Source organism: Alligator sinensis, unplaced genomic scaffold (genome assembly GCF_000455745.1).
Source record: "Alligator sinensis unplaced genomic scaffold, ASM45574v1 scaffold448_1, whole genome shotgun sequence".
Lineage (NCBI taxonomy): Eukaryota > Metazoa > Chordata > Crocodylia > Alligatoridae > Alligator > Alligator sinensis.
The window spans coordinates 727,948-752,700 of record NW_005841870.1 but is presented as its reverse complement, the minus strand read 5'-3'; the positions used below and the strand labels follow the sequence as shown (position 1 = coordinate 752,700).

The 24,753-nt window shown below is 44.0% G+C and overlaps 1 protein-coding gene across 1 annotated transcript in view; it reads left to right on the top strand.

Annotated features, from left to right (window-relative positions):
• Window positions 1-24,753, top strand: part of PGBD5 (piggyBac transposable element derived 5) — a 73,924-nt gene that overhangs the window by 16,632 nt on the left and 32,539 nt on the right. The window contains exons 2-3 of the mRNA XM_006016974.2: window positions 6,511-6,938; window positions 17,425-17,559. Of these exons, the coding sequence (XP_006017036.2) occupies window positions 6,511-6,938; window positions 17,425-17,559 (563 nt within the window). The remainder of the gene's footprint in view (window positions 1-6,510; window positions 6,939-17,424; window positions 17,560-24,753) is intronic.

Here is a 24,753-nt window from a genome sequence, read left to right as displayed (position 1 = left end):
GGAAGTGGAAAGGGATCTTGGAGTCCTAGTGGACTCTAAGATGAACATGAGTCGGCAGTGTGACGAAGCCATCAGAAAAGCCCAATGGCACTTTGTCGTGCATCAGCAGATGCATGACGAATAGGTCCAAGGAGGTGATACTTCCCCTCTATTGGGCGCTGGTCAGGCCCCAAGGAGGTGATACTTCCCCTCTATCGGGCGCTGGTCAGACCGCAGTTGGAGTACTGCGTGCAATTCTGGGCGCCGCAATTCAAGAGGGATGCGGATAACCTGGAGAGGGTCCAGAGAAGGGCCACTCGTATGGTTAAGGGCTTGCAGACCAAGCCCTACGAGGAGAGACTAGAGAAACTGGACCTTTTCAGCCTCCGCAAGAGAAGGTTGAGAGGCAACCTTGTGGCTGCCTATAAGTTCATCACGGGGGCACAGAAGGGAATTGGTGAGTATTTATTCACCAAGGCGCCCCCGGGGGTAACAAGAAATAATGGCCACAAGCTAGCAGAGAGCAGATTTAGACTAGATATTAGGAAGAACTTCTTCACAGTTAGAGTGGCCAAAGTCTGGAACGGGCTCCCAAGGGAGGTGGTGCTCTCCCCTACCCTGGGGGTCTTCAAGAGGAGGTTAGATGAGTATCTAACTGGGGTCATCTAGACCCAGCACTCTCTTTCCTGCCTATGCAGGGGGTCGGACTCGATGATCTATTGAGGTCCCTTCTGACCCTAACATCTATGAATCTATGCCTTGAGTTCCTTTCAGGGGTGCCATCGGGTGCCACATAATGTTAAAAACATAGGCCTGGACATTTGGTTCCCCAAGGACAACTAGCAGCGGGACACTTTGTGCCACCACCAGTTGTCCCTGAGGAATGCCTGTGCCATATGCCCTCTGGGGTCCTGAGGGCCTCCCAGGGCTGCAACAGCAGTGATCCTGCCACTTGGAGCCTGCCTGGCAACTGGAGCATGGCTCCGGCTGGCCTGGCTCCGGTTTTGAGCAGTGCACACTGCTCCTGCATGTGTCAGTCTGGGTTTTTTGTGGGGGGCATGGGTTTTTTTGACCACCGGATATCCAGGGTTCACCCCCTGCCCCCCACGCTGCTACCTTGCACCATGGAGAACACCTGAATATGCGGTATGTGGCACTGCATAAGTGTCTGCAGCACCACATACTGAACAGCTGCACTTGTCTGGACGTGGCTACAGGGTGCAACTGTGATTTACAAGATGAACCAAGAGATTTCAAACAGGAATCCAGAATTGATGTGTTGTGGTTTCCTGAGTTCTTTGCAACTGCTCTGTTATATTTCTGTAGTAAAAAACGAGTGAAAACTAAAAGCTGGCATTTTGTGAGCAGTGGCTTGAGGCTAAGGAGTGGTGTCTTGAATCTAAAAAGATTGAGAGCCACTGCCTTATTTTTGGACAGTAGAACCGTATCCATCTTAACTCCTTGTTTTTAGTAGTAATTGAAAACCTTTCACCACTTACAATTTCCTGTTAGGTTACTACAGAGTATTGGGTGGTATTCGGTTTTGGTAAATTGGAAACAAAACACTTCAGCCTTTTTGAGTCTGCACTATTTCACACTTAATATAAGTGTCCAATAGAATATAAATATAAATTAGATGTTTTTCCATAGGAAAAAAAAATCCTCCCTGTTTTTTCCTCTGAAATTTTTGGTGTCTGAGTGCTTAACTATGCAACTTTGACATCTATAGTGCCCTTTTTGGTGGAGCTTATAAAACACTGAGGGTTTCTTGTAGGCTGTAATCAAATATCTTGGGCTTAACAGAGTTGGAGGCCAAAAACGAACACTATTTATATTTTATAACAAATATGGTCATGCCATATTGGCCCAAGTTTTTATATTTTTATTGCCATGTTCAAAAGAAGTGCTGAAATCCATGGTGTCCCAAACCATGCAAACAAAAAGTCTTTAATGAATTTCTGTCCCCAAACCCACAGAATTTCCTACATCTCTTCCACCCTTTGCCATGCATACTGAATCAGGATGCAAGTAGTTGTACAATGCAAGGGGAACCCATTTCTGTTGTTAAACAGAACTTTGAATGTTGAAGGTGCAGTCAAAAACCATTAGAAGAACTCAAGCATATCTACACATAGTAGGATGTGGGCAAAAACGTTAAGAGTCTCAGACCTAGAAAAGCTGGAATCCTTGGTCCTGTGCTCATGATTAGTAGTAGAAAATCCATAAACAGTCCTTGAAAATGGACTAAAACTCAGAGCTCACCTCTCCCACACAAGTGCCCTACCTTTTTCCCCCCTTCTCCTCCTCTTCCAGCTTTGCTTTGAGAGGCCAAAGATGCATTTTGTGAGTCTGATCCTTTCACTATCATAGGCTTGCTCAGAGCATGCCTGCTGGCTCAGAACCATCAGAAGACTTAGGGATGCTCACTTCCTGGACCTGAATTGCATGTGCGCACCAAGGAGACTGGGGCAGTTCTGGACACATGCAGAAGCAGAACTCAAGGTACCTCCAGAGAATATAGGTACCTGCAGAGATAGGTGGCAGCTAAGTGGTTATTTTGGATCAGTTTCAGATTTGGGCAGCATAATTCAGAAACACAGTGGTTATGACTGGAACTCTGATATTAAAAGTTGAGCTGTTCTATAGACATAGAAACAGGGCAGTGGGGTAACACTGTATGCAAATGCTGTGGTAGGCTATTAAGTAATTGCATGGATAATAACAGTAAAACAACCTGTTTTGAGAGAGAATATTGCTAGGGGAAGCTAGCTTGAGTTTCAGTGGTGGTAGAACTGTAACTCTGCTTTAGACAACATGTACAGATTTGGATATGAGTAGAGACCCTCAGAATCCTACAGGAATTGTATTCTGGAAGACTTTAATCTTTTCCCGGGAGCATTGGAGTACAAATGCTACTAATAATGGGAGGGCCCAGATATCCCTGGGTGTGATAGGTGACAGGCTTCACCAAAGTCACTTTAATGAACAAGAGGTGAAATTATTTAAAACTTGGCTTTAGTAGTTAATGAGGATATGGTAAGAGAATGGGTTGAGTGATGATTAATTGATACAGTAAATTAAATGGAAAGATAAACACAAGTAGTTCTGACAAAGGACAGTCTGAAAATAAGGGAATTAGGGAAGTCACTTGGACTAAGGACAGACTTAAAATCAGAGGAGACCTGCAATTTCTTCATGTTAGAGCTGCTAAAACTATCAGGAATCTGTAGCCTAAACAAGTGGAGAAAAAAATGTAAGAACTTGCAAGCCTAACTGCACAAATGACCATCTTGAGATGAATATTGGGAAGAAAGAAAGAGCACAAGAAATGGAAAAAGGACTGATCAGCAAAAAAGGCTGCCTTAGAGGTCAGGAAGTGTCAAGAGAGTGAGACATACTAAAAGCCAGTGAGTTGCATCTTGCAAAGGATAGTTAAATCTTTGATTATTTGAATACACAGGACAATGCAAGTAGTGGGGCCACTATGCAGTGAGGATAGGGTAGAAATTTAAAGATAATTTAACTATGGACTAAAATTTAAGTAAGTACTTTGCCTCAGCTTTTGGCAAGGATGATTATGATTACTATGGGGGTGGGGGGGAAGTTAGGATGGATAATAGAAGTAAGGGTATAGTCACAGAAATTATCATAACCAAAGTTGGAGAAAGCCTCAAGGAGCTTAAAATCTTCAGGCTTGGAGACCAGTAATTTCCATCCTAGGACTCTGAAGGAACTGGTATGTGAAACCACGGATCCAGAAGCCAGATTTTAACAAATTCATCAGGGGGAGGCGGGGATATGAGAAATATAAAGATAGGTCCATTTGGCCAATAAAGGCTTCTGAACACCAAAAGTTTATAGGATGGCTGCAGCTGATTTCATACATTAGTTTTTTGTGGGGAGGGGTACTATGTGTGTGCGAGAAACTGTAACTTGATGCAGAAAAAATGCTTTATTTTCCATCTGCAAAATTCATCTCTTTTTAAAAGTGAAATGCACCAAATTAAGAAATATGCAGAAAACACCATCATATTGCAAAGGTAATTTTCTGTGACCGTTTCTGGGCTGGTGTAAAATGTCCAAAGCTGGCCAGTTTAAGGCCCCGATCCTAAAGCTACATTCTATGCAGGTGCAGTAGCTTGCGCTGCTGAATTGAATTGTAAGATTGGGACTTACATAGTTCATCGTATAACTGAAGAACAGTAAAAGTAATTTATGTATTTATGAAGGGGGGAAGGGGGAGGTGCTGCAGGCAGCTACAGGCCTTTTAGTCCTGTACCAAGAGTTTGCAAGCCTTTAAAAGAAAATCTGAAGGAAAGAATAATTTGATCATGGAGACATGGAAAATGAAATAAAGGACAACACTGGTCTGCCAAATGTAGATAGTGCCAGGCCAATGAGCTCTTTATATATACTTAGTATAATGCCACATGGGAGATTGCTATTTAAACTTGAGTTAGGAATTAGTAGACAAATTGTAAGGTGGGTAAGGAATTTGTTAAAGGCAGTGCTGAAAGGGGAGGTATCAAACTGGGAAGAGTTAACTAGAGAGTTTCTCGTTCTCAGTGTTGGGATGGATCTCATTATTAATATTTCCATTAACAACTCTTGACAAGGTCAGAGACGACATTTGGAGTCAAAAGGCATCAGGTCTAGAATACTGGGCTATTTATATAGAAAGAATGAGTGACTTTGTGGACTAAAATACAAGATGGGATTAAATTTGGTAGTACAGAATCCAAGGCCGTGCCCAACTTCAACTATAAGCCGAGAAGTGATTAGTTGGAAGTGACTGAGGTGGGAAAGGACCTGGGATACTAGCTGATCATAAGATGACTAAGATGCTAATGTGATGCAGTCATGAAAAAGACAGGTGGATCCTGGAATGTGTTAGTTAAGAGAGGGAAATAATAATACCATTGTACAAGGCTGAGGTGAGGCCTCCCTCTGACATACTTAGGGATTTACCAAAATCATGGCAGAAGTGGGCTGGGCATCAGGTCCTTTAATCTTGCAGGTTCCTCCACACACACTCCTCCCTACTCACCCTACTACTTGTTGCTGACCGACCAGAAGGCAAAAACAATGCCATATTTAAAACCGCAGTTTTCATCTCCTTGCTGATTAGGAGTGAGTGGTGGGGCCCCACTGCTGATTGGCAGTCGGGGCATGCAGGGCAACCTCGAAGATTAAAGGAGCTGCTGCACAGCCCACTTCCACCATGATTTCAGTAGGTCTCTAGACATATTATTTCTGATTCTGGTCTCCCATGTTTGAAAAGGCCAAGACAGGCTGTGGTCTAAAAACACACTGGGAAGTAAACAGCAGGAAGAAAGAGGAGCTATTTAAACTAAGGACAGTGTCAGCATATAAATGGGTATAAGTTTCCCATTAATGGATTTAGGTTGGAAATTAGAAGATTTTTAAATATTAGAGCAGTGAGGTCCTTAAACAGCATTCTAATCAGTGCAATAAGCAAGAAATCTACCTATTTTTAAAATGGAGCTCTCTAAGTGTATGAAAGGTGTTATACAATATGGTGTGTACAGCAGCGGGGGATTGGACCCTGATATAGGAGGTCCCTTAAGATCCTATGTTCCTAATTCCCCTAAGTCTTGTAGTTGGATCTCACCTTAACGTTCATTACAGTGATCAACCTGCAACCCTGGTTTGTGCTTGTTTTGGGTTTTTTTCTCAGAAGCTTGTGGTTTTGTTGATCAGAATAATTAGAGGGAGGGAAAGCAAGATTTATGATTTAAGATGAACAATACGTGAAGTAGGACGCTTTACAGTAAAAAATGTATATAATGTAATGCTTTTTCCAAAGGGGCTCTAACTTGTAATAGACCTCTCTGATTGTCCCTGGAATCAAAAGCCAATGTTACTTAGATTTGAGGGTGCAGGATCAGGTCTTAAAACAGGATGCTGAATAGTGCAACATAAACAACCATACATAAAAATCATGCTGGTTACATGCACTGGCAAAGAGGTAACTTGAGAGTTGCAAGGCTGATGGGGGCAGTAGTTGGAGGAGACGTTGAAATCCAGTGTGACAAAGTGAATTCAAGTTTTAATTGTAGGAGAATCCTGTTATGTAGCATGGTTGTATGCCTGATCTTGGATTATGGCATTTGAGACACCACCTTAATCTAGCAGGCACTGACAAACTGGGCAGAATTCAAAGGAGCAACAACAGTTATCTGGGGGAGGAGGAGGTTTGAGGGACTGATTAACCTTTGGGGAAGAGTAAGAATGTTTTATCTACCTGGTCAAAGGACTGAAATAGAAAACACAATCTATGGATATGTGGAGGCTGTGCAGTGGGGCAAGGAGGTGTGGTAGGTTCTGAGAGCGCTTTTCCTTGGAAGCTGTTATAAAACTCTAAATAATAGGACTTCGAGACTTTAGTTCAGTCTTGCTGTGCTACTGAGGCGAGGGGAACTGATTGAAATGAGATTGATTAGCTATCATTTTTGCTGCTGCAATGAAGAACTCATCAAAAATAAGATTTTTGTTCCACTTTTGTTCTAGGTCCAACCCGTAAAATGCCTCCAACTGCCAGCGTCATGGACTTTTTTCAGCTATTTGTCCCTGACAATGTACTAAAGAACATGGTGGTGCAAACCAATATGTATGCCAAGAAGTACCAGGAGAGATTTGGCAGTGATGATGCTTGGGTGGACGTCACACTAACCGAAATGAAAGCCTTCCTAGGCTACATGATATCAACGAGCATTCACCACTGTGAGTCTGTCCTCAGCATCTGGAGCAGTGGATTCTACAGCAACAAGAGCATAGCACTTATCATGACACAGACCCGGTTTGAGAAGATCCTGAAGTACTTCCACATTGTGGCCTTTCGCTCCAGCCAGACAACGCATGGCCTCTACAAAATCCAGCCATTTCTGGACTCCTTACAGAATGGCTTCGACTCTACTTTTAGACCTTCTCAAACCCAGGTAAGAGTTGCCTTTTTTGGCTGTAAAAAAACGTAAGTATGGTATGACTAGGTTATGTACCAGTAAGGAGTAATAGTGAAACTGTCATGCCTATAGGCAACCATATTATGCTATGAAGACACACCATCCTTTAACTACTGCTGAACAAAAGTAGCTCTGTCCTACATAAGGTGTTTGCTTTCTTTAACAGGAACCCAAATGTTGTGGGGCACTTGCAGCTCTTGAAAGAAAAGCTCAGCCATTCGGGGTTTAACCTTTTTCAATTGATTTTTACTGGATGTGTTTACATGAGACTCTTTACCGTACATTAGACTAATCTAATGAGCATGAAAGCATCAGCATCTACACATACACAGCTATTACCATGAAGTAGATTAGTCTAATGTGCCATTTTCTAATACCTGTAAATACAGGTACTAAAAATCAGCTCATTAAATTAATGCACTAAAGTACGTGTGTAGATACTGACCGGGAGCAAATTGCTTCTGGTCAGCCTAGGCAGTAGGGGTCACAGGGAGTAGGGAGATCTGTCCCGGCTTGGCTGACACTACCTCCTAGCCACATGGAGATCAGGACCTGTCCTGATCTCCACGTGGCTGGGAGAGATGTCCCGACTTGGTGGGAAACTGCCTTCCAGCCACATAAAGATTGGGACCCATCCCTGTCCCAGCTGCCTCCCAGACACGTGGGAAATCAGCACAGTCTCCATCTCCACATGGCTGGGAGGCAACTGCCTGGCAGCCAGGACAGTTTTGCCCCACCCTGTAGAGATTGAGATCAGCCCCTGTGCCCCCTGCCAGCCCTGGGCTGGCACTTGGAGGGGAACCTGGAGCCCCCTTGGCTGCTGCAGGGAGGGGCAGAGCAGGACAGGAGCAGCCGTAAACTGAATTGTTCCCTTCAGGACCAAATGTGCTCCTGATGGACACATGTTCAGATGCATGCTGGGGTCTAGTTTAATGCACCTGAATTTTCTGTGCAGAAAATTCTGGCACATTAATTACACATGAAGACTAAATGTGATTAAAATGTGCTTACTCTTATGAGCACTGCCCTTCATAACACTTCCAACAAAACTGTCAGTAAAGTGTCAGAGGCAGAAGCCAGGTGAATTTTTCAGAACCCCAGGAAGGGACTTTAGACTTCTGGCACTGAACAAATTCATATGATGCTGAGGAACTGAGCATAGACATGCATGATGATATTTGTCTGACTATAGCTGCATAATATGATAACAAAATGAGTTGAGGAGAACAAGGAAATATAGTGTATGACTAGTTAAACAACTGTCCCTTGCACCTCCACCCATTGCACAGAATGTTAAAATAGCACCAATTCTGTGGGAAGATACTTACCTCTTTCAAAAATCTGAAATGGGAAGGGCAGCAAAACACATGCAATCTGAATTTTTCCTCTGTATACTTTTTGACCGTGTTCATACTTTCAGGTTGTAAGCTGATCTAATACAGAGATCAGCAAAGGACAGCCTTTCTTATCTGCCCAACCCTTGCTATATAACTACACACCCTGGTATATTAGAAAAAATAAAGGGCACTCCTCTGAAAAGTGAGCCATGACTAGAGACAATACTAGACTAGATAGACCTGATCTGCTATGGCAAAGCTTCTATGGATGTGCAGCTAAAAATGGGTAGAGCATAGTAGTAAATTGAGACTTGCCTACTTTGTGGAAGAGGAGGAGGAGAAAGCCAGCAAATCAGTATGGGTATAAAATTTAGGACAGTACAGTCACTCGCAGTCCAAATTTAAGTAGATTTGAGGTAGGAGGAACAAGGGAAGCACCTTCTCATCAGGTTGTGGAAAAAAATTCTGGTGACACTTCTGCAAGAGCAAAATGGCAAGGAAAGGCTGTCAGAATTAGGGTGTTCCTTAGGATAGATGTGGGTCTAATCCTTATTTGTGTTGATGTTGCTGGATTAGGGGTGAAGGTTTTACATAATCTGAAGTAAACCCCCATAAGATTGGACTCCCGTGGGACACTTTAAAAGTTCAAATCCTATTGGAGTACAATATGAATTGTATGTTACATATCCCCCTCCCCTACCACACTTGGCTTGAACCAACATGCTAAAATAATCTGTGCTATCTTTACAGTGACTAAATGTCTGGATCCCTCTGGGTCGTGTGTGTGTGTGGTTTTTTCAGGGGGACTGTTTTTAAAGGACAATCAAACTGTACTCCCTTTTCAGGCTTCACATTAGCATTTTTATAAAGCATCCTTGAGGTGGATCAAGCTGAACACCAAACATCAAAGCACTGCATCAGACATAACTAGAGGAGACAGAGTTTTTAATTCTGTCACTAAAAATAGTTCAGCTGTTAGGAGAATAGGTGTCCTACTGGAGGACGTTCCTGATCTGATCCTAACACATCCCAAGTGCTCTCATTCTCAGTGGAATCAATAGGGTTTTTCTCCAGCATCTCAAGAGACATTGCAAGTTGCCTGAGGCAACAGGGAAAACCTCTAACCCTACACATTTCTCAGAGTGCAGGGAATATGCTATGTCAAATATAGTGCCAGAACATAAGGCCCAGGGGAAAATTTCTGTGCAATCAGATTAGTATTTGTGAAGAAAAATGACTAGGAAAGGCTCACTCTCATCGGCCGTTGGATTTGTCAGATCTGTAGTTATGGCATTTGTTCTGTTGAATGCTAGCTTTTATCAAGGATTCTTGGGAGCCTTGAGAAACTGTTCTGTGCACAGAGGCTATTGGAGCCACCATTCTGACACTTTTTTTTTTCTGGATGGTTTGTTGCCTTAGAGGCAGTCCAAGTAGTCAGTGTCCACTAGTTTTGATTTCACTGGAAAACTTTTAACAGAAAATTGTACCCAAGCTGTAATTTTTTTAAATCTAGATTTTGATGCAGTATCCCCAAACTGGGGGGAGGGGCCATATATGGTAACTGTAGTGCTTTGTTAGCCTCATTTGTGGCTAGTTCACACACAAATTATAATTTGATATAGCATGGGTGTTGGGAAGCTTTTTTTCTTTAACTCAAAATGCAATAGCTCATACCTAAAAGTCCTGGGACAGATTACTGCTGTCATCCAGGGGCATCCGTATTTATAATGAAAACCAGTAAGCTCCTCTAAACTCCTGTGTTTATGGTTGGCTTTTGCTAAAGGTCTGTTTCTGTCTTGAAATCCAGATAAGAATCCTCTTAAAAATGAGAACTAGATGGTTTTATGTGCCTTAGCGCTTGTGATATGGAAACCTCTTGCAAAAGAAGTTCACAAAAAGTATGTGGTTGAGGTGAGAGCTATCCCAGTATTTCAGAATGAAGTAAGCAAAAGTAGCAATCTAAGGTAGTCATCAAGGCTAAGCACAGACAGTCAGAAAGCCTGAGGCTGAATTGATTTAGTCTTTGCAGATTAGTTTAAGCTGCAAAAACTGAACCAATAAGCAAATGAACAGACATTTACTTTTGATTCAGGAAATGCAGCCACATGCCTTCAGTGGCTCAAGCCAGAGGGTGCTACAGCACGGCTCTCTAGCACATAGCCAGCATGGGCTGTGTTTGCTCCCTTTTCCCACTGTCCTTTAGATCTCTGGGATTTGCAGTCCAGAATCATAGCAGCAGGACTCTGCAGGGATGCTTATCACTTCCTCTTCCTGTTTCTAGATGCTTCTGGGATTCATAGTCCACAGTCACAGCCAGCAGTAAGTAATCAGGACAAGGCAGCTCTGCACTTGGGGGAAGGGAAGTTTAACCCCCCTTCCTGGACCCAAATTCCAGCAGTGGCTTACCGGGGGGTGGGGAGGATGACAGTGAGCCAGCCAGTGAAGCCAGTGACCCAGCCCTCACTACTCCAGCTAGGGAGCAGAGGGGTGGGGCCAGCCCTGCTCTCTGGAGCACACAACACAGCCCAGCTCAGGGCTGCAAAGCATGCTGGGATGCTGGGGGACTGAGATTTAACTTGAACCAGGAAGGGGTCTGGGACTGAAGTTTCATAAACCGGTTTGAACTAAATCAGCTAAGTCTGATAATACATTCAACCAGGTTTATCTTAAATCAGTTTCAGCCATTTTGAAACTGGTTTATGCACACTGAGCTTTTATTCTGTTACAGGTTTAGACCAGTTTCTGATCACTTAAACCAGTTCATGTGTAACTTCTGTCCCTAGCCCTAATGATGAACCAAGTATACAACACACAGAAGGAAATCCTCATTTCCCAAAAGTTATGAGATCTGTGACTTGTAGCTGAATAGCTCCTCTGGCTTCAGCTATTGTTTTAACCAAAGAGTAGTAGAGCACTCTTTTTGAAGGACAGAGGAATGTTCACAGCTTTCCATTGCTTCCCAGCAAATAGGTTGCCACTTTTATCTGGAAAAAGGAAAGAGAGGGATTTGGAGGCTTGAGCATTGGGATAGGTGCTTCCTCTGTGTATCCCCTAGGTGCTAGTAACTTTAGGAATGGCTATGATGCTGTGTAGCTTGAAGGCAGGAAGACATCTGAAGGGGCGCTCTAAAAAAAATGTATGGTATTAAATCCCAAGTTACCCAGGCCTGCAGCATTTGTCACAATGTCACATTCCCTGCTGCCTCAGGCCTCCCTGTTGACAATAGGGACAGGATTCGGGCTTATGCTCAAGAAGCATGAGCCCTTATTTGGCCACTTGTTAACAAGGTATTTGTGTTAGCTGTGAGCAGCACAGGAGTACTGTTGAGCTGTTTGGATTTGAATGTTTCTTCCTCCCCCACCTCCATTCCTTTGTTACAAATGCTTCACAGTATTAAGCAATAGCTAGTTTTAAAGTATAATAACAGAAAAATAAAGAAACAATCAAATCCCTACCTTCTTTTGCTTTTAAGAAAAGCCTGTCTTTAATTTGCAGATGCACTGGGCAAACAGCTCTCAGAATTTGTTAGCTTTCTGGTGCAGGGAGCATTCAAGTATAAGACCAGAAACAATAGACTGATAGGGAAGGTGAAGGAAGCACCAGGAAACAATGAGGCAATACTGATGGGTGTGACAGAGGGCTTATGTGTTATGACTACTGCCCAGTCACTCTCAAAGTTGTGTAGGCTTAACAGGGTTTTTAGGAAGATAATAGCTTGGCAGATATTTTCAGGGAGATTCTCCAGTGCTCAGAGTCTGAAAGTTAGAGTGGTGTAGCCAGGAGGATAGTAGGACTGAAAGGGGAGAGTGAGTTTTTAGCGGAGGAGGTAAGTATGGTTGCAGAATTTCCACGAGGGATGTACCACAGAACAAAAGCAGGGTTGGAGGTAAGTAGCAGATGGGGATGGGCAGGATGGACTCTGTGATATGGGTGGTGGGGAGGGCAAAGATGGAAGGATGGAGAGATGCATGGAGAGAACCAGACACTACAAATGGCGAGGGTTGAGAGCAGATGACAAGCTGTCAGTGTTGATGGATTGTAGGCTGAATGCCAGGACATAGGGGTGGGCACTTATGGGCCATTGACATGTCTCACATGTCAGACAGTGAGGGAAAACTTGGCACGAAGGTGGCAGTGCTTGCTAAAGATCAAGAAGGTGTGGAGTGTCAGGGCTTGAACCCAGGTGGCAGGTCAGATGAAGTAAGTGTGAGGAGTCCTGCAACTGAGTGGTCATCTGGTCACTAGCAGGAAAGCTGAAGCCAAAATGGATACCTTTGAGAGATTCTGAAGGGTAGGAGATGGAGCTAGGAGTTGGAGTCAGAGAGCACAGTGCAGAGGATGTGGGTGAGTGGCAGACAATGGCACTACAGAAGTCAGATGCACATGTGGCTCAAAAGAGAGAAGGGGGAGGCAGGAAAAGGAATGGAAAGGGGGAAGCCCAGCTCTCTCCATGACTCTGATCCACTGGAGGTAGCATAAGAGAGCAGCTGCAGAGGCAGTGTCAGATGAAATGATCCAGGTCTGAGAGCCAGGAGCCAGAGGGAGTGAGAAATACCAGGCCTGTGAACATCTGGGATCCACTATCAGTGGCCTGGGCACTCCAGAGACAGTCAGGGGATTGATTGAACGTGAAGTTAGAAAGGGTTGCACCAGAAGATGGGAGAGGTGGAAGCATGAGGATGGAAGGAGGAGAATGTTAGGGCAAATGTCTCCAGAGGTGAGGTGGGTACAATGTGAATTTAGGATTTAGCTGTTGGTAGAAGCAGGAAGATCAGGATGCAGAGAGGAGGAGCAGGCCTCGCTGGTGGAAGATTGAGGGTGACAGAGAAATGGAGACATATAAGGAGGAAGGTGGATATGTTGATGCAGAAGAGGGATGTGCTGACAGTGGGAGATGGACACACTTACGAAAAAATAGTAGAGCTCTACAGATATTGTTGGTGCAGTCCTGGCCCTATAAGTAGCCAGGATGCACTGCTTTCCCTTACTGGGGAGGAGGCAGATAGTGACCAAGCTGCAACACAACCTGGGTCTCACAAGGAAAAAGAGGGGCATCCTGAGAGTAGAGCAGCTTCCTGGTAGTTATGCAACTCCCTCTTTTCAGGTAGCTGGGGTATGCTGCCCTACCCCTACAAAGCAGAAAGCAGCAGGGAAGAGTTGAAGCTTATTACATGTTTGCGAAGTGGTTTGAGATATTCAAATGTGAGGAGCTGTAGAAATGCAAAACTTTTAATTAAATTGTAATTTTAAAAGGAGGAAGAGGGTTCTGTCCAGATGGCATAGCAAGGCAGGAGGTATCCTGGCCCTCTCAGCTTCAGTAACAAGCAGATTTTGTATACCTGAAGCTACATTGCTGTGTGTAAATGCATACGCTTGAATAGTCCTGTGAATGTGTCATAAGCCTTAAGAGCTGGAGTGTGTACACATGAAAGTGTACAGCAGCCACCACCATATAGAGGGCATGTACGTCTGCTCCAAGTCGAAGGACTGCTGTTTTAACACCTTCTCACATCTGAGAGGCAAACAGCTGCCTGTGAGTGACTCTAACCCAGGGGCAGGCAATTATTTTGGGCAGAGGGCCGCTTACTGAGTTTCAGCAAGCCATCGACGGCCGCATGACAAGCAGCCCAGGGCAGATTAATATTAATTTTCTAAATTTTTTAAGGGCCTCATGGGCCAGATAGAATGTCCTGGCAGGCCACATCTGGCCCCCGGGTCGCATTTTGCCCACTCCTGCTCTAAACACTGGTGTGACATGCTTCTGTACGTGCATAGAGCATCCATCCTCAGTGCAGCAGCAAAATGGCAGGAAATTCCCCTGACTTTCATCATTGGGTGCCTGTAAGTTAGGAACACAAGTTAAGTAGCTGCAGATGCAGGATCCATTCAGAGCAACAAATGTCTTTGCACCCACTTCAGCGGACTTTGGATCCACCCCTGTGTAACTGTTTGCCTGACTTGGTAGGTACACAACTAGGCATGTTTGCATTTGAAACACCTGAGACCCATAATGACAAGGATACCTTTGTACTGGGAAGCTCTGGAGAACTCAACCTTAATACAGAACAAACAGATCAAAGAAGGCCAATGTAAACAGTAAGAAGAAATGGATGGGCAAGGAAGCCCATGTGATGAGACCAGAAGTAAGAGTGACTTGACTGGAAAAAATAGTAAGAGATAGTAGGGCAGCGATAGAGTCGCCATCATTTAAAAAATGATTGCTAAAGCAGACAGACACTTGTATTTGGTAACTAGGATTAGCTGTTTGCCATCCCATAATAAACGATCTGTGCAGCTGTTTTGGCCCAGATCAAGCGTAGTCTGTGCTTACTCGGCAAGGGAAACACTGTGACCACAGAGGTGGTCTTTCTAGCCGCACCAGGGAGAGCCGCTCTCCTGGCATGGGGATAGTATCTTCCAAGGTAATGTATAGTAAACCTCTCACTTTGCTGCTGGACTGGGAAGGTCTTGCCTTTAAGTCCCCTTTATGGAAATGAGACTCCTCCCTGGCTTGACCTTGGGGCCTTATGGCTGAGGGCAAGCAAAACTTGGGGACATCCAAACCCCAAGTCTCCGGGCTTGGGCCTGCAAGTAGGATGCCTGCCAAAGATTTTGGAAACATCTGAAGCCCCAGAAGGGGGTGAAGGATGTTTGTTTGTTTGTTTGTTTGTAGTAGGGCCACTTATGGTTCTGAACTGACTCTCAGGTGACTAGAATGAGAAACACATTCCCTAAGCACATTGTGCCTTAGTACTTTCACACTACACTTTTAGTGTAGTTATCAACATTTGTTTCATAGTTTCATAGATGCTAGGGGCTGGAAGGGACCTTACAGATCATCAGGCCCAGTCCCCCTCCACTTGGGCAGGAAAGACTGTTAGAATCAAATGACCCCCAGCAAGATGGGTGTCAAGATGCTTTTTAAAGATCACCAGGGTGGGTGACTGTACCACCTCCATGGGGAGCCTATTCTAAGCCCTCGGTACTTGACTTGTAAAGTTTTTCCTTATGTCTAGCCTGAAGCGATCCTCAATCAGCTTGTGCCCATTATTTCTTGTTCTCTCCTGGCCCTGATCCTTTGATATACTTATAGGCTGCCACCAAGTCCCCACTGAGTCTTCTCTTCTCCAGGCTGAACAGTCCCAAGTCTTTCAGCCTCTCCTCATATGACCTGGTCTCAAGGTCTCTAATCATGCGCATGGCCCTCCTTTGGACTCTCTCAAACTACTCCACACCCTTCCTGAAGTGCAGTGCCCAGACCTGAACGCAGAACTCCAGCTGCAGTCTCATCAAGGCCAAGTAGAGCGGGAGGATGACATCCTTGGCCTTGCTCAAGATTCTTCGGTAGATGCATTCCAGTGTTTGATTAGCTCTGTCAGCTATGGCACTGCATTGGTGGCTCATGTTCATTGTCTATCGGGACACCCAGGTTTCGTTTAGATGTGGTGCTAGCAAGTGTAGCACTGCCGAGCCTGTAAGTGTTGTGGATTATTTCTCCCCAGATGGAACATTTTGCATTTCTCCATATTAAACAACATCAGGTTGAGGTCCGCCCACCTCGTGAGTATGTCCAGGTCAGCCTGGATTGCCAGCCTGCCTTCAAGCATGACCATGCTCCCCCATAGTTTGGTGTTGTCAGCAAACTTTGCTAGTTCGCTTTTATTACCCGAATCCAAATAATTTATCAACATGTTAAAAAGCGCTGGTCTGAGTGCTGAACCCTGAGGGACACCACTGGTCACCCTCCGCCATGATGACTCAGTTCCATCAATCAATACTCTCTGGGTCCTACCATGAAGCAGTTACGTAGCCACTAGGCCGTAAAGTAGTCAAGGCCACATTTTTCCAATTTTTTCATGAGGACTTCATGGGAGACCAGGTGAAAGGCCTTTTTGAAGTCCAGGTATATAACATCAATATAATTTCCCCCATCCAGGTGGTGAGTAACCTGATCATAGAAGGAAATGAGGTTGGTTTGGCATGACCTGCCCATAATGGAGCCATGTTGGCTATCCTTCAGAATACTGCCTTCTGCTAGCCTGTCTGTAATGGATTCTTTGATAATTTTCTCCAGGATTTTACCAGGGATTGAGGTCAAACTGACTGACCTGCAATTTCCTGGGTCCTCCTTTCTCCCTTTCTTAAAGCTAGGTACCACACTGGCCTTCTTCCAATCTTCTGGGATCTTTCCCAAGTGCCACAAATCTTCAAATAACTTTGCCATCGGGTGCATGATGACATTGGCTAGTTTTTTTAGCCCCCTTGGGTATAGTTCATCTGGTCCTGCTGGCTTGTAGATATTTAGCCTTTGTAGGTGCTCCCCTGCAAGATCTATGCCAACTATGGGGGTGTGGTCACCCCCACCATGATCATCCTGTATCCTGTCAAGCAACAGTCATCCCATTTTATTAATTAGGGGCCCTATGGTTCCCTTATTTTTTTTTCTCTGACTTCCTACATATCTAAAGAAGGACTTTTTGTTGTCCTTGATTCTGGTTGCCAATCTGTATTCAGTTTGTGCTTTTGCTAAGTACTTCTCTTTGGTAGTTATTCCTGACTTCAATCCTTCCTAGGCTTCTTTTTTTAATTTCAGGAGGTCTATGACTCCTCTGTTGAGCCAAGGGGGTCTCCCAGCCATTTTGCTGCCTTTTTTACGAATGGGAATGGACTTCCTTTGAGCTTTTAGGATTGTTTCCTTGAGGAACACCCACTCTTCTTCTACCCCTGTCCTCATTGGACCATGGTCCCACAGGGCCTCACCAACCAGTCCCCTAAGCTTATGGAAGTCGGCTTTCCCAAAATCAAGGATTTCTACTTTACTGGTCAATTTCCCTGACATACGGTGGACGGGGAAAACAATCATCTAGTGGTCGCTGTCACCCAGTTTCCCTTCGATCCTCAGGTTGCTCACTAGATCATTCCCTTTGGCCCCTTTGTGTGTGTTTTGACTTGAGCTAGAGGGAAGGACTACGAAGTAGCATTTTCTCATGTAGAGTGGCAAATGCAATCACAACACAGATCATATGAAACTATGAACTATACTCTACCAACTTTGAAACTATATTAATTCAGAAGCATATGCAGCACAGTTCCTTACAAAAGTAATGTACCCATTTTGCTCACAGGTACTTCATGAGCCACTGATTGATGAAGACCCAATCTTCATTGCCACATGCACAGAGAGAGAGCTACGCAAAAGGAAAAAGCGGAAATTCAGCTTGTGGGTCCGGCAGTGTTCGTCTACTGGCTTCATCTGTCAGGTAGGTTCTACACTGGTCTCAGGCCAGATCCTAGCAAACAGGCACATATGTTAAAAGGCACCTTTATTTGCAGCCTCCACAGTGGCCACAAGATTAAATGAGCTGTGGGGACTGAACCAGGCCTCTGACCCATGCAGATGGTAACTCCACAACAGATTTGAGTGTTGTTTATAGTGCCTTCAAGAAAGTTTGCAATGCCTTGCCAATGCAATGTCTGTTCCGTGGTTTAACAGGAGGTTTTATGTCTCTAGAGTTATAATATCCATCTGGCTGCCAGTCCCCTAAACTCATTTGAAAAAGGTCAAAACATAGCAATGAAGAACAGCCATGTATACATCACAAGTGTATCTCAGCATCTAGGTACCAGAACTCTTGTCCTTTCATGGGATCATTTATTTCCAAACATAACACTGCACATACAAGCTGGTTTAAGCTGTAGCTGTGTCCTAGAATTGAGGGGCAGCATCCAGACGGCATTATGTGAAAGACATCAGTAGATTCTTCCATGACAGCCCCATCAAAACAACATTGGGCACTAGAAGATGAAGACAGCACATGAATCTGAGCAGCAATGCCTCTTATGTGGTCTATTCATATAGCATTGAGGGCTGGATCTCTTCATTTGCAGCATCTGCAATACCGCCGTATTCTCCAGATTTTATTTTATAAATCTGACTTTTTCTAGTGCTGAAGATGTGTGCACCAACGTGTGCGCACTGCATTTTTTTGTGAGGGGAAGAGGAAGCAGACAAGGATCCAGCCTCTAGGGTGAGTGCTGGGCATTTTTTGAAATCTCCAGCCTATATCCCTCAGTCTAGATGAGGCATCAGTAACCTACAGCCCACAGGCCAGAAGGTCTGATCTGTTCTGCATTTTATTCATGACATGCTAATCCCCTGCTACTGCCTAGCTTTTAGACCCATTCTTTTAACTAACAGTCTACTAGCCCCCTGTTGCCCCTCTGTCCCTGCTCATTTTTCAGGGGAAACTTCCTTAGGGGACAAGAGAGCAGCCTTCTGCACAGAGCAGGGATGGCTGAAGTGGCAACAAGGGATTGGAAGCCTGCAGATGTGGCTGGGTGGAAAAGACTGGCCCACTGTTAGAAAAGGTTGCTGACCCCCCAGGGTTGAATCCAAAGGGATACTGTGGCGTAGTCACTCTCTTCCCATGCTGTGGAGTAGCATCTGGGAACTTTTTTTAAGTCCCCAAATCAGGTAAGAATTCCATGTTCCCCCATCCTTGTTACGTTCTCTTCCACTTTTTTCTCAGCAGCCCCTCTCTTCTCATTTTCTCTTCTCCCACCCACTGCTGAAGCTGTCCCTAGATGCAGTGGTGGTGAGGGATGGGTTCCTTCTTCCTGCCCAATCCCCTCAGTTGTTCCCTTCCAGCCTGGGAGCAGGCACAGGGAGGAGGATCCTGCCTGTTGTCACCACTGTTGCTGTCCTCAGCTGAGCCTAGCTCTACTTGAGCTGGGCTGCACAGTGAGGGGGAGGGCAGGAGTGACTCTGGAGCTCCTCCTGCTCCCAGGGCTGCACAGGGGAGCTGGGCAGAAGTGGATGGGGGAGGGGAAGTGCTGTTGAGCATGGAGGGGGAGCTGAGAATGAGGGTGGTAGGAGCTTATTATGTGATTCGGGGACTTAAAGTCTGCAGCTGCTTCTCCCTTGGTATGGTCCTCTCATCGTGGTGGGGGTGGGAGGTGGAATGGGGCTGCTGCCTCTCCTGTAGTGCTGCTGGTTGCTGTTCCAGTGCCCCCTTCATAAAATCCTGGATCCTCCCATGCCGATCCCTGCTCTACATTACTTGAGTAGCTCGCTACAAAAGCATTTTTTTCTTTTAGTTAGCTAAAAAGGAGGAATTTTTGTTTTATATGATTCAAGGAGATGGAAGAAACGTAGTCATACTTCTAATGCACAGACTTTATAGCACCAGCTTTCTCTGTCATAGGTAGGTTTATGTTGTGTCTCTTGAAAGTTTCCATGCTCAAGATATTTGGAAGGTTGCTGGAAATAGAGCATTGTATTTGGTCCCTAAGGGGAACTCTGCCTGTCCTACATGCTGCTTCCTACTGAAGGATAATAGCTATAGCAAAAATGAAGTTTACAAAGCTATCCAGAGGGAAACATTGCAGACATGCCAGGGATTTCAGATAGTGAGCTGTAATTGGTTTGAATACCCTACCCCTTCTCCATTAATGTATTATTTTAAACGGACAAAGTCAACAGGAGTGAAGGACGTACCCCCATACTTCACAGGATTGCACCATAAGGAAATTGACTGTCATGCTTGACTTGCATCCAGATTACAAGAACTTTAACCGTTTTGCTTTCCGTGATTTGATTCATTGCCATTTTCATGCAGAAATGATCAGATGAGAGGGCTGTTAGAAAGGAGTAGCCATGAACATTCAGGAACACTAATATTCATCTCAAATGGGGGGTGAGGGGGTATCTTTTTTAGAAAAACAGTAGGCTTTTATTCAACGTTTTCATTTACCCCTTCAGCACATTCACAAAGGCCTTGTAAAAGCCAAAACATTTGTTTGGTGACTGCCTGCTGTTCTGTGAAAGAGTAAAACAGTAATTTATTTAATGTATCAAAAAGAGGCTTTCACTGAGCTTCAAATAAAGAGATAATTGATCTAAATAAGAGTATTCCCCCTCTTCACCCATCTCCACACACACCCTGTAAAACTGCCAGGATCAAAACAAAACAAAAGCCTGTTGCTTGATAATTAACGGGTGATCATACATCCTCCTGTGTACACTCTAAAAAGCAGCTTACACATGTTAGTGAATGTAGAATGAAATCTAGTAAAACCAAGAGACTAAATCCCTTCCTCACCCCAATACAGTAATTTCTGCAGGAACTTTGGCCATTTAATTTAGGGCAGAATTTAGTACTAAACATATTTTAGTAATGTGAATGTAATTCAGCTTGCAGAAGCCTAACAAAAGAATTGGTTAGCCTAGGAAGGTTTGCAGTCATTTTCTGTCAGCTTTCTCAAATCAGTTTGAAGCTTTTTCATGGAATAATTTTTGTGAATAATTCTTGGCCTGTGGCTCAATATTATTGCTAATATTGAATATTGAAAATTTGAGCTGTTTGATTCTCCCCTGAATGGAAGAGCAGGCCTTTGAATTGGATTTTGGTGAAAATACCTGTATTCAGTATTTACTTGCTACAAATACTCCGCTTTTTATAGCTTGATGTTTGGACAACAGCCTTGCCACCAAATTGATTCATGGAGTGTACTTGTGGCTCACAACACGTTCCTATACGTTACAGTACTGGCTCAGCACTATATCTATCGTATGCTAGAATAACTCAATTCTGCCATTGGCAATTAAGTCCATGCTTGGCAACAAACTTCCACTTTGAATCACAGGTCTGCCTCAATTTCCTCAGCAAAACCCCAGTTTTTAGCTATTGTGACTTTCTTCCCTCCGCTCCTCTCTCTCTCATAGACCTGTGGGGTTTTGAATCAAGGAAGGGTGAACTTCTTTTGTATTTAAATAAATAGATTTCTACAGTGGCCCAGAACTCAAAAAAGGTTTAGTTTAAGGCTTATAAAAATTGATTGCCTTCCCTTACTGTATTTATTTTTCATCTTGTATGTTTAAAAAAATCTAAAACTGCTTTCATAAGTTCTACTGGGCAAAAGGCATACTCTTTGCAAACATTCAGTGGCCATACACAGTTGCTGCAAGCGTGCTATCAATCTGATTTCTTTTTGTATCAGTAAAAGTCATGTTTTGATAGAGAAGGAGAGTGTGTGCTTGGTTAAGTTCTCTTGTCACTTTTAAGCATCTCACTTTTTAAAAATCTAGTCCCTCCATTTGAATGTCATTATTATAATAAAGTAACATTTGCAGCCATCTCCAATGTTGTGGCTATTTCCATGTTGCACACCAAACTTGCTTTATAGCGATGTAAACCATCCAGTGCAGATCTTTCTACTCCAAAAGTAAAGTTCTACCACCATGAGTAAAAGAAGGAAACCTAAGCGATACTTAACACAGATAAGTCATATGGGGTGGATCTAGTACTGAACACTGGTGCATATACATACTAGCTCAGTGATTCTCAACCAGGGTGCCATAGCACCATAGGGTGCCTTGAGATCCTTTCAAGTGTGCTGCAACGTGCTACAAATTGTTGGTACTGTTATGTGTGCAAGCATGATTCATAAGATAAACCCAAAGAGATCAAATAGGAATTCAGCGTTAAAAAACATGTCGACCTGTTGTGTTCCAAGTTCTTTGCAACTGAAGAATTGGTGTATTATTTTTCTGTAGTCAGAAAAACAAGCGAAAGCTAAAAACTGGCTTTCTTCAAGGACATTTTAAATCTAACAAAGGGTGCCTTGAGTCTAAAAAGGTTGAGAAACACTGCACTAGCTAACCCCTCTCAGCATTGACTCTCTTGCTGCTGTTGAGGATAATTAACATTTGCAAAGTGCTTGGAGAACTTCTGGTAGAAAGCACTAAGGAAGTGTGAATGATTAGCAGCACTATTATAGTTTCCAATTATTCCAACTATTATACTGCAGAATGGATTTGTCTCCCTTTAGGAATGCTAGACTTGTAGCAGACAAGGTTCTTTGCATAAATCTGATCTCTTTTATTATTGGACCAACTAAATAAACTTGTAGTAAGAGCTCCAAGGCTGACTTTTGAGCTGGGTTCTATTATCTGACCTACAAGTTGAGCCAGTGAGCTGCCTCCCCACTACATTTTCCTCTATATTTACTGCCACAGATTTGTTTTTCAAACCAAGACTGTAATATCTTAATTGCAGTTTACCCAACCAGTAATTTAGAAGGGTTTTCTTCTTTAACGTAGGGATTTTGCTGTGTAAGTCTGGCTCTTTAAATCAAAATTCCACATGTTTCTTTGATTTCCCTCTCCCTTGATTCCTCTCCCTCTCAAAATGTCCTGGGGTATCTTGCTTAAAACATCTGCACAAGTTTAAACAAGTAATAGGTCTCTCTAGCAATCCTGACACAGCCACATGCTTCTTGGTGGAACTTCCTGAAAATTCCTAACAGAGACTAGGGAAGCTTTTTCTCCTGGTAGGATGCTTCAGGCTTTATCTTTCTTTTTGCCATTCCAGTCACAGGAAATGACTGAGTATAAATGCCAGCCAGAATTGGCCAGTAAGTACGTGGGGAGGAAAGGGAATAGAGTTTTTGGCTCTCCTAATTTATTTGGATAAACGCTAGCTACAATATAGGCAAACACTTCATATTCCCATTTTTGCAGATGGGGAAAGAGGGGCGGAGATGTAGTCATTTGTTATTTATTAGATCAGTGGTTCTCAATCTTTTTAGGTGCAAGGCACCTCTCATTAGACGCAAGGCACCCCTCAGAAAATGCAAGGTCTTAGCTTTCACTCATTTTTTAAACAACAAAAAAGTAATAAAGCAATTCTTCTGTTGCAAAGAAGTCAAGAAGACCACAACAGGGCAGGATGTTTTTAACACCATGGATTCCTGTTTGAAAAGTCTTGGTTTATCCTATGAATCATGTGAGTACACCTACCGGTGACGTGTGGTACACCACAGCATTCTCAAAAGCTTCTCAAGGCACCCCAAGGTGTCAGGGCACCCTGGTTGAGAATCACTGTATTAGACCACGTTGTCTTGACACTACTTGGATTCTTGCAGAATCTCTCACTTGTTGGTATAACTTTTCTTTTCCACTACAATGTAAAAGGCCTGTTTTGTATTAAATGCTGCTGTTCAGTCTTGATTCCAGTTTGGGTAATTACAATCTTTCCTTCCGTCTTTCTGTAATTTTAAAAAATTAGGAATCATTTCCAGAGCTCAGAAAACATCAATACTAGGGGAAATTGGCAAGGCACAATGATAAACTTATTTTGCTATCATCACACAATACAGCATATAAACTCATTCAGTCTCTTGTTAAGCCTTAATTGATTTACCAGTTCTGCTTTGGAAGAAGGAGAAAAATAAGCCTGTGGTGAGTTTTGTTTCTCAAGGTCAGAGGTGCAGGAGAGTTAACCATCTGTCTGTTTGTTAAATCACACTGTTAGAAAAACAGTTGGCTTTCCATCATGTTTAAGTTCTGTGTAGAGGTTAGTTCTTTTTTTTTTTTTTTTAAATGGTGCCTTGTTAGTTTCATATAGAGATACACTGATACATCGGTCCTATTATTGGATTGGTACTGATATAAAGAAAACTGGGGCCAATAATTTGGCCCATGCTGCACGCAGCCACAGTGCAACACTCAAGCAGCAAGGAGCAGAGCCGGCAGCGCAGAGAGCTGCCCCCAGCTGGTAAGTCTGGTGTGGTGTAAGCAGGGGGGGAACACAGGGGCAGGCACTGCCTAGGTGGGGCAGACTGTGGGGCCGGAGCCGTGGCTTGTGGAGGTGTGGCTTCCACCGCTGCTTGTTCCTGGGAGAGCACGGGGAGGCGGTTGCCCCCTGGATCTGTGTGGGGCAGGCTGCAACCAGAGCTGCGTGGGGCTCTTCTCGGTGCGGACTGGGCTGGGAGTGGGCGTCGCCGGCACTGGGAGGATGCTGCATCCTCCCCAGATTTTGCCGTTGCTCCGCTCCCAGTGCTGCTGCCGCCAGCCACCCAGCACAGCCCCGGCTCTTCTCCCCTTATGAACCATGGCTCTGCTCCCCCCACCCCTCCCTGGGCAGTGCCTGTGTCTGCCCCCTTTCTCACTGCGGGGGACATTGATCTGCCTGCCCCACACCCCTTCCCTCTCCCCTCCCCTTCCACCCCACTGGATTTACCAGCTGGAGGCAGCTGTATCAGAAATTGAATCAGTATCGGCTGATATGCCTCCTTAAATATCGGCTGTCAGTATCGGCACCAAAAATCTTTATTGGTGCACCCCTAGCTTCATAGGTTTAAAAAAAAAAAAGGGAGATGGAATGCCATAGATCTAGTTTTATATCATTGAAAGTATTCTCCAATTCTGTCTGTCAGACAGAAAGGTTACCAAGTCTGGCTAGCTTCATCTTGGTCCCATTTAAAGAATGTTTTCACGCACTACCCTTTTCCCCTTTAGCCATCCAGTATTATTTGGCATTTGAGATCAACAAACACAGAAGTGCATCGCAAACATTTAATTAAAACAGGGTTTTAAAAAAATATAATCCACTTGCCAGTTCAGTAGGAGGGAAGCTTCCTTGGGTGAGCAGAGGACCAGAGAAAACAATTTC